Genomic DNA, 12,849 nt, shown 5'->3' with positions numbered 1-12,849 from the left:
CTATGTGTATTTTCTCTTTTTATCTATTTATTTGTTATTATTGCTATTTTAATGTTTTGCAGATTTTAGGTGATGGGCAGATCAGAAAGTCAGATGGATATAACTGATATCAACACTCCAAAGCCAAAGAAGAAACAGCGATGGACCCCACTGGAGATCAGTCTCTCAGTCATTGTTCTGCTCCTCACTGTCATAGCTGTGACCATGATAGCACTCTATGCAACCTATGATGGTGAGTTATGGCCATATTCATGCACACATAAACGCAGAAGAGAAGGCAGTCTTCATCTACCTAACAGGTGTATTAAGGATAGAGACACTTGAAGAAGGTGATAGAAAGATTCATTCATAAAATGTAACATCAGTCTGTCAGAACAATTAACTTTGACTACAGTATGATATCATTTGTGTTTGAGCTAAGTTATTAATTGTTATTAATAAAGTGTATTTAGTGCACTCATGCTTACTTTATGGGGCTTCTAATGTGAAATTTTATTTGATTCAAGTATACACAATTTTATGGCCAACTTTAGTAACAGGCATTAGTCAACTTTTGCTGTGTCATTGAAATTATAAAGGACTTCACAGGAATTTAAGAAATCTAGTTTCGAGTCTTGGAAGTTTTTCACAATAAGGATTAGAAAAGATTGGTTTCTTAATGGGAAAAAAATGATTACTAGACTAAAACAACTGATTATTTCAATTAAATAGGCCTAGGACTTAGTTGGCAGAAATGATATACAATAACACATTTTCCTTAATAATCAACATTTTAAATTTAGGATTTGCCTATTTTATTCCCCTGTATTTTTTTCTAACCACTGATAATGATATATAATACTCAGTTTTTATTTCTTGCTTTAAGGAATTGCTTATTTAATTGGGACTTTTTAAAGGAACAAAAGATAGGGAGAAATTAGAAAACCTCTATTACAGATATTTATGTATATATCCTCCTTTTTCTAGATGGTATTTGCAAGTCATCAGACTGCATAAAATCAGGTAAGAAGTGTTTTTTTACATTTAGTTATTTTATAATTATTGTGTAACTTTAAAAATTATTTGCTTTGTTTATACCTTTATTCACTATAGATAACTTATTTATGTGTCATGCTTTATAGTCAAGGAAAACAAAAATGTATTTAAGTAGTAGATTAAGTTTTCAGCCCTAAGCTGCATGATAGTGCAATAGAAAACCGTATCTTTGTTTTTATGGAGCATGCCATGTAGTTGGAGAAAGAAAATGAACATGTATGAAACGGTGAGCTTCATATTATTAAGTGTTAAGTTTCTCAATGCACATCATTAGAGGGATGAGAATTAAGAAGGGAGTGACATGCAGTCATATAAAGCTAGGTGGAGAAGTTGAGATTTGAAAGGACCTTGAGGTGGGACAAGGATTTGGAAATGGAGTGCAGAAGAGAAATTCCAAACAAGGAAATAAAACAACATGAATAAATCATGATATTAAGAAGCAATAAAAACGTAGGCTTGATGGATAGAGGCACATTTTAGAGAGCATTGAAATCCATGTTTAACCTTGATATTGTAATAGAAGAGAAACGTTTTTTTTTTTGAATGAGGGAGTGACCAGGCAGAAATTGAAGGCTGACTCTGGGAATGCTAGGCTGGATGGATTGAGTGAGACGTGATAAGCCTGGGATGGCAGGCAGGAGGGGGCTGCTGCTGTGATCCAGGTGTGAGCCGAGGAGGACAGCCTGTGGTGCCATGAGAGCTCAACTGAGATGACAGGAAGGGGGAATTGGAAGACTCAAGAGAACTGACTTACTAAATGAAATGAAGGATGCAAATGAGTTGAAAATGATATTAAGTTTTAAAACCCAAGGGACTAAGGAGAATGGTGGCAGCCTACACAGAAATAGGTTAGGAGGTGGATCTGGATGTGTTTGGTCCGAGCATGGGTAGCAGCTAAGTAAGGATAGACAGGAAGAAGGTAGAGATGGGGTATAAGAAGCTGGAATTTGGATTTGGGATCTGTCGGCTTAGGGATGCTAATGGAAACCCTAGGAGTATTTGGATTACCAGAAGGAGAAGAGAGGAGGTACCAGGGCTGACCTTAAGATGACATCGATAATTAGGGTAGGAAAAAAATAAAAGCCAGAGAGGGAAACAGAGAACTGTATGGAGGTATATGAGTCATGTCTGTTAGGGTGTGGTGAACAAAGGAGGAGGGAATTTGTCCTTTCTTCAAGGAGAAGAAAGATGGTAGCTGGATACAGGACCCTTGGATATGAACACAATGTCTATGTCCCTTAACAAGAGATTTCTGAACCTCCTTTCTAATGTCTACATGTTTTCTAAGAAATAAATTGTCTCAGATGATTTTAACCATTTTCTGTCATGTATTCTTATCTGAGTTTTTGTTACTCACAGAGCTTTGAAGAATAATAGTGGGGAAATGTAATTCTAGGTTATAGACCAATGTCTCGAATCTGTGCCCTTTGCTTTTTCGTATTGCTCTTTCATGGGTTTTCGTTCTGAATCTCAAATCCAATGGACATACACCCTGAGATGTGATGTGGGGAGTTTGAGGGAGACCTGGCTTAAATATTAGCTATTTGCTGCTCAATATGCTAACATGCATTTTCACATCCAAGGGCTTTCCCAGAAACAAAGCAGTTTCGTTATTTCCCAGGGAAATGGCTGTATAGGTACCTTGGCTGGGAGATGTCCAGGTTCACTGTGTGAAAGTTGGTAGGTGCCCAGTTACCATTTACTTCCTTCCCAAATCTTCCAGCTCCTTTCTCTCTCATCAACTATCCTGTTATATGCTCATGCATATAACATGAGAAACTTCCACTTATGTATTGACTTCTAAGGGTTAGTTCCTCTGTCCTTAATAAACATGACATGTCTCTGAAGTATCTTAATCTGTAAGTTCTATCTTCTCTTTCTCTCACTCTTTTTTTCTCTTTCTCTCTTTTTTCTTGCATTTTATTCTTGAAGAAACTGAATTCTTTGACCAGGTTGACATATTTTTATGAACTCCTCCAGGTGATTTTTCCTCAGAGATCTAGGCAGGTTTCTCCTAATAGTACCCATCCCAAGGAACAATGTGACATTTGTAATCTGGAATCTTAAATATGATGTAATATTTAGGGATATGGTTTTTAAATAGTGTTTGGCAAGTCTCAACTCATTAAAATGTATTTAACCTGTATCCTTTTAATTGTAGCTTAGAAATCATACCAAATGTAAAATACCTGGCAGAACTGTAGCTTGGCAGAGAAATGTATGCAGTGGAGATGGCTTCTGTGATAAACATGGTTGCTATATAGCCATGTGTTTTTCTTCATTCTGCTCTGTTGCTTCACAAGCAATTAGAATACTTTCATATTCTTTCATATTTATAGTTACTATTCTTCCTGGAGGAATAAATGATGACACAAAACAAATGTTTTATGTGCCCTCATAGATAAACTCTTCACACCATGCAAACACACACATGCACACACACAATCTTCTGCTGGTTAGGAAATCTTTTCTATTATACCACAAAAAATATAGCTATTTCTTTTATCAGTTTTTGCAAATTAGGAAAACTCTAGAGGAAGTCTTTCATAGGAGCAAGTCATAAAGAAGAGTAAGGAGAGTAGAGTGGACAGAAAGGAAAAAAGATGGAAATAAATATGTTAAAAAATATTATAAAATATCCTACCAGCAATTCTCTAGATCACTTTAAGAGACTGAGAGAGTTCCAATCTGAGCTCAGAAATTTCTGAGAATTGGAAAAGTAGGTAGTGATACCCAAGGTTCCTACTTTAAGTGACAGTTTGTTCCAATTTGAATCTTTCTTACAGTGGAGGGAATGTCATGGCAAGTGTACTTTTCTCTTTGATCCATTAAAGTCAAGGGATGGAAGACAAGCCATACCAAAACAGAAATAAAATATTGCAAAAGGGTTGAGCGTGGTGGCTCACACCTGTAATCTTAATACATTGGGAGGCCAAGGCAGGAGGATTGCTTGAGTTCAAGAGTTCGAGACCAGCCTGAGCAAGAGCATGACCCTGTCTCTACTGAAAATAGAAAAATTAACTAGGCATCATGATATGTGTCTGTAGTCCCAGCTACTCAAGAGGCTGAGGCAGGAGGATCACTTGAGCCTAGGGGTTTGAGTTTGCAGTGAGCTATGATGATGTCACTGCACTCTAGCCTGGGAGACAAAGCTGAAAAAAAAATTGCAAAAGGCTGTGGGTCATATTGAAATCTGTTTGGTGTTATAGATTTTAAATTTGAGCATCTATGATTTAAATATTTATGATATACATAAAATGATGTTTATAATACATACTTGAAATTAACTTGCCTATTTGCGAAATGCATCATTATGAAAGATTATACCAGACATAAAATAAAGCAAATACTACTTAACAAATAGCAACTTCAGTCAGAATTCAAAACCTACTATTAAAGTATATTATTCATCACTTATTTACCATATAATATTGTCAAAAACTTGGAGTTAGAGCCTGTATGTGATTTTTCAGACTTCTCTATGTAAATCTAAATCCTGAAACTGGCTTGCATTGCACTGTAATCTTCCTAACTTAGAAGATTTCAGGGAATTTTATGCTTTAAGTCAGTTTCTCAGCCTCATCACTGTTGACATTTGGGGCTGGATAATTCTTTGTTTTGGGTGCTGGCCTGTACAATACAGGGTGTGTAGCAGCATCCCTGGCCTCTACCCACTAGATACCCATTTTGACAACTAAAATGTGTCCAGACGTTACCAGATATCCCCTGGGGGCAACAGAATTGCCTTTGGTTGTGTACTACTGGTTTAAATGATCTCGAGAGGTTATCACTGCTTTTCCCTTTGTGGTAGGCAAAATAATGGCCCTCTGAAAATGTTCATGTCCAATTCCCAGAACCTATGATTATGTCACCTTATATGGGAAAAGGGACTTTAAAGACAAGATTAAGTTAAGGATGAGCTCGTCTGAAGTGAGGAGATTATCCAGAATTATTTGGCTGGTCTTATGTAATCACAAGGGTCCTTGGGGCATTTTGACTTTCCACCTTTTGCCCTGGGAGGAGGACACAGCCAGAAAACCCTTACCAGATGCTGCACCTTCATCTTAGACTTCCCAGCTTCCAGACCTGGGGAAATAAATTTGTGTTCTTTTTAAATTACCCAGTCTTAAGTAACTCATTATAGCAGCACAAAATGGACTAAGACAGGGAATAAATACAATCAGAGATTATAGGAGGATAATAGACTCATAGAATATAGTAAAATTAGAATAATAATTGCTAGTGCTTAATGTTTATGTTTCTGGCACTACTGTAAGCCATTGACATGTATGAACATATTTGATTCTCATAATGACCCAATGATGTAGGTACTGTTATACCTTCTTTTATCAGATGAACAGACTGGAGCTAGGATTCCCACCCCGGCAGCATGGCTCCAGAGCCTATATTCCTGGCCACTTCTCTTTGTTGCTTCAAAGGAGACTAGGAGTCTGGCAAACTGTTAGTAGCCTACATGTATATATACAGTGTATAAGAGTGGATTGCCTCTCACCTGCTAGAACATGAAGCTAAAAGACATATGATGACTCTCAGAAGGTTAACATAGTTAAATCCAGATCGAGAATTAGGAGAATAAATATCTCTTAGGCTCCAGAAACCAGCTACTTTCCTAAGAACAATGAACAACATTATCAGTGATTTTAGTACAACAAAATACAATAGGGAATTGAGGGGTATAAAGAAGCAAATGTTAGTAGTATGGTCCTAAACTATCCAGAGACCAGAGACACCAAGTTAAGAAACATAAGCAATAGAGTTCACGAGAGCAGAACCACTTGTAGAGTCATGTAGGTTGTACACTGTCCAGTTGTCTGTGGCAGCCCCTAGCGACGGGTTGTGGAACATTAAGACCCAGATGAAACACTTCTCAGAACTCCCTATTTTTTGTACTTTAATTTTGTACTTATTAAGCAAACTTTTGATGAGTATTCAATTATTAATACAAGCAAAGAAGGCATTCTGTTCACTTGAAAGATATATTCAGCATGGTGAGATAATGTACAGTAGTCCCCCCTTATCCTCAGGGGATACCTGAAAGACCCCCAGTAGTTTGTCTGAAACTGTAGATAGTACCAAACCTATATATATTGTGTTTTTCCTTTCCTATAAATACATGCCTGTGGTGAAGTTTAATTTATAACTTAAGCACAGTAAGAGATTAACAATAACTTTTAATAAAATAGAATGATTATAACAATATGCCAGCATCACTACTCTTGTGCTTTGGGACTATTATTAAGTAAAAAAAAAGGTTACTTGAACACAAGCACTGTGATATTGGAACAGTCAATCTGATAACCCAGATGGCTACTAAGTAACTCATGGGCAAGTTGTATGAACACTGTGGGTATGCTAGACAAAAGGATGGCTCTCATCACATGCAGGACAGAGTGGAATGGCATAAGATTTCATCACATTACTCAGGACAGTGCACAATTTAAACCTTAGATGAATTGTCTATTTCTGGAATTTTCTATTTAATGTTTTCAGACCATGGTTGACCATGGGTAACTGAAACCATGGAAAATGAAACTGAAGATAAGGGGGTGACTACTGTGTTCATATTCTGATTTAATTATCACTTTTATGTGGCTTGATCTGTGAACCTTGAAATAAAGTGAACCTTGTAAATCTCTGGGCATATCTGCCAGGGCCAGATCATGTTAAGTCCTTACATAAAGTATCTTGATAACAGCTGGCCATTTCCTGGCAGCAACAGGGCATCTTTGTCTCATGGTGAGTCATGGACTCTGCCTTCTTGCCTGTTAACACCTAAAGCCACCATGAAAAAAAATGACACAACTAGGAAGGACTAAGTGTAAGAAGGGTTGCTGGCTGACTCTTGTGGGGTGCTACCCCTGTAGCAACATTTCAGAGTAGGAGATGAGGCTAGTTTATTATATAATGCAGTTTGAAAAAAAATCAGGCAATCAGAACACAGCAGGTATCTTGGTGGAAAGAACACTGAAGCACACCTTTGTTAATTTAAATGTGGCATGTGGCAAGTTGCTTTGGGTGATTTCCCCTACACAATTCTCATGACAGTTGTGTAGGGATACTGCCTTAAAATTTCTCCAGCCAAAATTAGCATCTGTCAATCAAATCCTTTCCAAGAAAAGGAATCAGTTGGGTGATAAATACACAAATACATGACATGTGTTTTTACCTTCTAGGGATGTTTTAAGCAGTAATTGTGCCATCATTTTTTAACACATGATCAAGGGATGGAAAGCATAGATAAGTTGAATCAAGCAGTTAAAGGGAAAGAAAATTTGCAATGCTGGGTAAGCTGAGTGGTAATCCAAAGGTTTGTTTTACAGCTACAAAAATTATCTATATGTAAAGGGGGTGAATATAAAGAGTAGCTTAGGCTGAGGTGAGGATCCTGGTCTTACACTTAACATTTCAGAATAAGAGATACAGAAAGATCCCTCTGTATCTTGCTCCTGCTCTTGTACCCCTCCTGCTCATCAGCAAATCCATGGGGTAGCAAGGTGCTTTCTACCAAACCTTTGATATGACATGAAGCTCAAGTTGATAAAATTAATTGATTATTTGAAGGAAATTAAAAAATACTGAATTAAAAGGACCATAAAAATTGCATAAGCCCTTGAATTCTAAAAATTTTAATTATTTAAGACCATTCAAAAAATGAGATTGGGTTAGTGGTGGCTTGTTTTGATACTATTTCTGGACTAACTGAAAATTGAAATACATTCTTTCTATTGAAAATATCCACTAGAAGGGCTACATATTAGTCAGGGTTCTCCAGAGAAACAGAATACACACACTCATGTGTGTGTGTGTGTGTGTGTGTGTGTGTGTATTCATATGAGGGGATTTACTATTTGAATTGGGTCATTGATGATGGAGGTCAGTAAGTCCCACGATATACCATCTGCAAGCTGGAGAACCAGGGAAGTGAGTGGTGTAAGTTCCAGAGTCCAAAGGCCAAGAACCTGGAGTTTTGATGTTTGAGAGTGAGAGAAGATAGATGTCTCAGCTCTATTAGAGGGAGAGAATTCACCCTTCCTCCACCTTTTTGTTCTATTCAGGCCCTCAGTGGATTGGACAGTGCCCACTCAGTTGGTGAGGGTGGACTTTCTTTACTCAGTCTACTGTTTTAAATGCTGATCTCTTCCACAAACGCCCTCACTAGAGAGAAAAGTATCACCACTTGTACAGTCATGCAGGATGTACACTGCACAATTGTCTATGGCAGCCCTGGAGATAGGCTTGTAGAACATTAAGACCTGGATGAAACACCTCTCAAAAGTACCTACTCATTGTGCTTTAATTCTGTACTTACTAAGCAAATTTTTGATGAGTATTCAATTATTGATATAAGACACACTGAGAAGTAATGCCTTATTAGTTATCTGGGTATCCCTTAATCTGGTCAAGTTGACACCTAAAATTAAGCATTACAGGCTATATGAAAAAAAGATAGACAATCTCAAGTATTAGTGAAGATGTGGAGAAACTGAACCATCATACATTGCTGGTGGGAATGTAAATTTCAATACATCTTGGCTCAAAATGTAAGAACCATTTGGGAAAACAGTTTGGCAATTTTTATAAAAAGTTAAACATGTACTTTCCATACACCCCAGCAATTCTACTCCTAGTTATTACTTAAGGTAAACAAAAACACATGTGCTCTCAAGGACTTTTATGTGATTGTTCATTCTAACATCATTTATTGTAGCCAAAATATGGAAACAACCCAAATGTCTATCAACAGGTGAATAAATAGAATTTCATATAGCTATAACCTGGGATACTACACAACAATAAAAAGGATCAAACTACCGGTACATGCAAAAATATGGAGGAACCTCAAAAACATTATGCTAAGTGAAAAGACTACACAAAAGACTGCATATTATATAATTCCATTTATATGAAATTTTTGGAAAAGGCAAAACTATAGAGGCAGAAAGTAGAATGGTGGCCAACTGGGCTGGAAGTGGAGTGGGGATTGGCACCGAATGGGCGCAAGGTAACTTTTTGGAGTAATGGAAGTGTTGTAAAATTGGATTGTGACCAATTCTAAGCTTTTTAGCCAGGATCAAGAATAAATTGGATATGATTATGTTCACATAGCTGTATAAATTTATCAAAAATTGTTAGGTGAATTTTATCATATGCAAATTAATAACCCCAAAGAAAAATTACTCTCATTCTTTTTTTCCTTCTCTCCAATCTCCATTTTTAAGTAATTATCAATGTTTTGATCTTATGCTTGGTATTAAATGTTGAGTCCATTGAGTCCTGTTTTCACAATTGAAACGATTATGTGTAGTTTTCAAAGTCTACCAAATCTTCCCTAAATAAATTAACTCAAGCTTCTCAGTTTGAGTGAGCTTCTAGTATTTGATTATATTAGGATTATATTGATGAAAAGTCTATGGAATAGTATATCAACTGGAATGTTAAAATTATTTAAGGGTAAGCTATTGGAAGCTTTGTTTGCATCCCTTGGGATATAATTCACAGAGGAAGTCAGAGATAGATGAGGCCAGGTGTACTAGCCATCTGAATCAAAGCCAGACCACTGGGTCCACCACAGAGCCGTTAGCAGTTGCTGCTTCTGGAAAAATGTGCTGGTTTTTCATACAGGGGCTGTGAGGAGGTTCCCTTTTCACCTTGACTGGTAGAAAGTCAAGAGCTACATTTGTGAACTGAAATTAGAGGGCCTCTTTTTATAAACTTGACTCATTAGCAATATTCCTGCCCTCTTTTGCTTTCTCGCCTAAAATATATGAGTTCATTTTATGGATCCTTGTAAGGCCACTCAGAATTCTTTTAGGAACAATGCTAATAATAAGATGAATAGCACATAAATTCCAGCAAGAGATACGAGCAGAAGAATGGCTTTTAAATTATAAATTTTGTTTCAAAGAGATACCTGTGTTATGAATAATAAAGCTACAATCTTTTGAAAGCTTACTGTTTTTTTTTGTTGTTGTTGTTCTAGTTTTGAGATGGGGTCTCACTCTGTTGCTTAGGCTGGAGTGCAGTGGCATGATCATAGCTCACTGTAACCCCCAACTTCTGGGCTCAAGGGATCCTCCTGCCTCAGCCTCCACAGTGGCTGGAACTATAGGCTCATGCCACCGTAGCTAATTTTTTTCATTTTCTATAGAGGCAGGGTCTTGCTATGTTACTAAGCTTGTCTTGAACTCCTAACCTCAAGTGATCTTCCCACCTTGGCCCCTCAAAATGCTGGGATTACATGTGTGAGCCACTGTGCCTAGCTGCTTACTGCTGCTTTTTCAGTTAAGCCAACTTTTAGCATGGGAGAGCAGTTTTGGCCACATCCTCTGTTGTTGGTATGTGATCTTAATTAAGTCAGTAAGCTTTCTGCATTGCATTTTCCTTATCTACAAAATTGGAATTAAAAGTGTCTCATTTTACAGAAAAACAGCAAAGACGGATGACAACCCATTTCATGTAATGTATCTTCCAGGGAGATATACCATAGGTATTATGTACAAATATATTTAATTTAAAATCTTATTTCCTGAAAATTACAAATGTATTATTTAATGATTTTTATTGAGAATCAAAAAGCAAACAATATATTTTAAAAAGGGAAAGGTGTGTTGAGAGAGAGAGGAAGAGAGAGGAGAGAATTAGAACATTTTAAGTCTTCTGAGATAAAAATATTTCGTTCTTATTAACATTTTCTTTGACTGCTGTGCTCTATCTAGCATGGGGATGATATTTCAGACTTTGAATAAATTAAAATGAGCACAATCAGAAATGAGCACTTGAATCTGTGTTTCTTATAAAGCAAAACCCACCAAGAGGCACACCTTAATTTGAAAACCTAGCTACTCTGCTCACGCACACCGACCCTTGCTATTAGCCCTTTTCTCACCACTGATTAACTCCTAAACGTAAACAAGTCAGTAGCCTGAAGCAGGAGAATGAATAGATCCTTGCTACCCAAAGTGTGGTCCGTGGACCAGCAGCATCAGAATCAGCCTCAAGCCATCCTTCCGCCTCCTCCTCTCAAAGTGGTGGGATTGTAGACATGAGCCACTGTGCCCAGCTACTTACTGCTTCTTTTTCAGTTAAGCCAACTTTTAGCATGGAAGAGCTAGGATGTAAGTTTTGGCCACTTCCTGCGTAGGAAACATCATCCACTAAATTCTGAAAGATAGAGATTGCCTGACCGAGTGGAGCAGAGAACAGCATGTGCATAGGCTGGGTGTGAGATGGAAGTGAGAGCTTAGGATCTGCAAGTGGTTTGTGATGGCCGAAGTATAGTGTGGGACGCACCAGGCTAGCAAGATATGATACTGGAGACGTAAACTGGGCCTGGGTCACAAAGGGACTTCTATGGCGTGCTAAGTGGGTTGTAATTCCTCCTAAAGTCCATAGAAAATGAGTAAAATAAATATGTTATAGGCAGCATCTAAAGGGTTTTAAACAGGGGTGTGACATGCTCACGTCTGGCTGCCACCTAGCCCAGATCCGGTGAAATAGAGGCAAAGATTTACCCAAACAAGGGGGTAGCACTTCAGTGTCCCTAGCGTGAGAGAGAGAGAGAGCTTAGCACAATTGAGGAACTGAAAGAATGTCTATAGGGCTAAGTCATAGAGGGTGCGTATAACATGAGAGTGAGGGTGAGAAGGGGAAGTGTTCAGAAAGAGACTGTGTTCGGAAAGTGTTCAGAAAGAGAGTGTTCAGCAAAAGAGATAAGCAAGAGTTGTATCTTGTCATCTGTGTTAAAGTGTCTCCACTACCTACTAATAGCAATGGGAAGTCACAGACAGAAGAGTTTTAAATGAGGCATGACTTGATCTCAATTATTGAGAAGGATCACTGACTATAACTAAAGAATGGCTGTGGGCAGGAAATTAGGCTACCGCATTTATCTGGATGAGAGTTATGGTTGCTTGGATTTGAAAGGTAATAGTAGGGGTGGGGAGAAATGGAAAGATTTGAGAATTATTTAATAGGAGTTAGAATTCATAATGCATAATGTTTATGTAAATAGATGAGATGATGAAAAAGAAGTGAGAAAAGATAACACCTCCCCAGAAACTGAGTGATAAGTGTGGCTATTCACCAAGCCAAGGAATACAGAGGAAGAGCTTGCTGGGCAGTAGGCTGGAACTGGTGCAGTAAAGAATTCACCTTGAGACAGTTTAAATTTGAGGCACTGGTAAGTTGTCTTTGGTTATTTCTCAGAGGTATGAACTTCCTTCAAAATTGAAAAGAAAGAAAACACCCAGAATTATCACATCTTAGAAGTCAAAATGTCTTAATTTTTTAAAGTCTTCAAAGGAGAGATGTCAGACTATAGTACCTTAGCTGTGAAAAGGGAGTTGGTTGTCTGCATATTGGGAAATCAAATTGGAGTCACTTAGCAGGTAACCAGATAGCCAGCAGTGAGTTTGCTTCTTTGTGCTTGATGCCTAAGCAAAAGCCAGCAAACCAAGTATAAACTGGTGGACATGGCCTAGGCCATATCTTTTAACTAGTTTTTTTGCTGTTGTTTTCAATCAAGGCTTTTCTGAACTTCAAAAAAATTCTTAAAGAATTCCCAAATTGTTAAAGACTTCTAATAAGATGTGCTTGAAGATCCAGTAGTTACTTAAGAATACTTGCAGGAAAAAAAAAGCTTTTGTTAAATTCTTTGGCCTTATTTTATATTGTAATGAAATTAGCTGAATGAAATTTGGATGTTTCTGATAATTCTGCCAGGCTGAAGCTAAAATGAATTCATTATCTCCAAAACATACAGATATAGCAAATAATGATTTTACTTAGAAGCCA

General features: G+C 37.5%; 1 protein-coding gene across 6 annotated transcripts in view; it reads left to right on the top strand.

Annotated features, from left to right (window-relative positions):
- Positions 1–12,849, top strand: part of MME (membrane metalloendopeptidase) — a 129,536-nt gene that overhangs the window by 39,094 nt on the left and 77,593 nt on the right. For all 6 annotated transcript variants that reach the window (XM_012774378.3, XM_076004497.1, XM_012774372.3 and 3 more), the window contains 2 exons: positions 63–232; positions 967–1,002. In XM_012774378.3, coding sequence (XP_012629832.1) covers positions 73–232; positions 967–1,002 — 196 coding nt within the window. In that variant the 5' untranslated portion in view covers positions 63–72. The remainder of the gene's footprint in view (positions 1–62; positions 233–966; positions 1,003–12,849) is intronic.

The sequence above is a fragment of the Microcebus murinus genome, chromosome 1 (genome assembly GCF_040939455.1).
Source record: "Microcebus murinus isolate Inina chromosome 1, M.murinus_Inina_mat1.0, whole genome shotgun sequence".
NCBI lineage: Eukaryota > Metazoa > Chordata > Mammalia > Primates > Cheirogaleidae > Microcebus > Microcebus murinus.
This window is presented reverse-complemented; position numbering and strand designations above follow the sequence as displayed.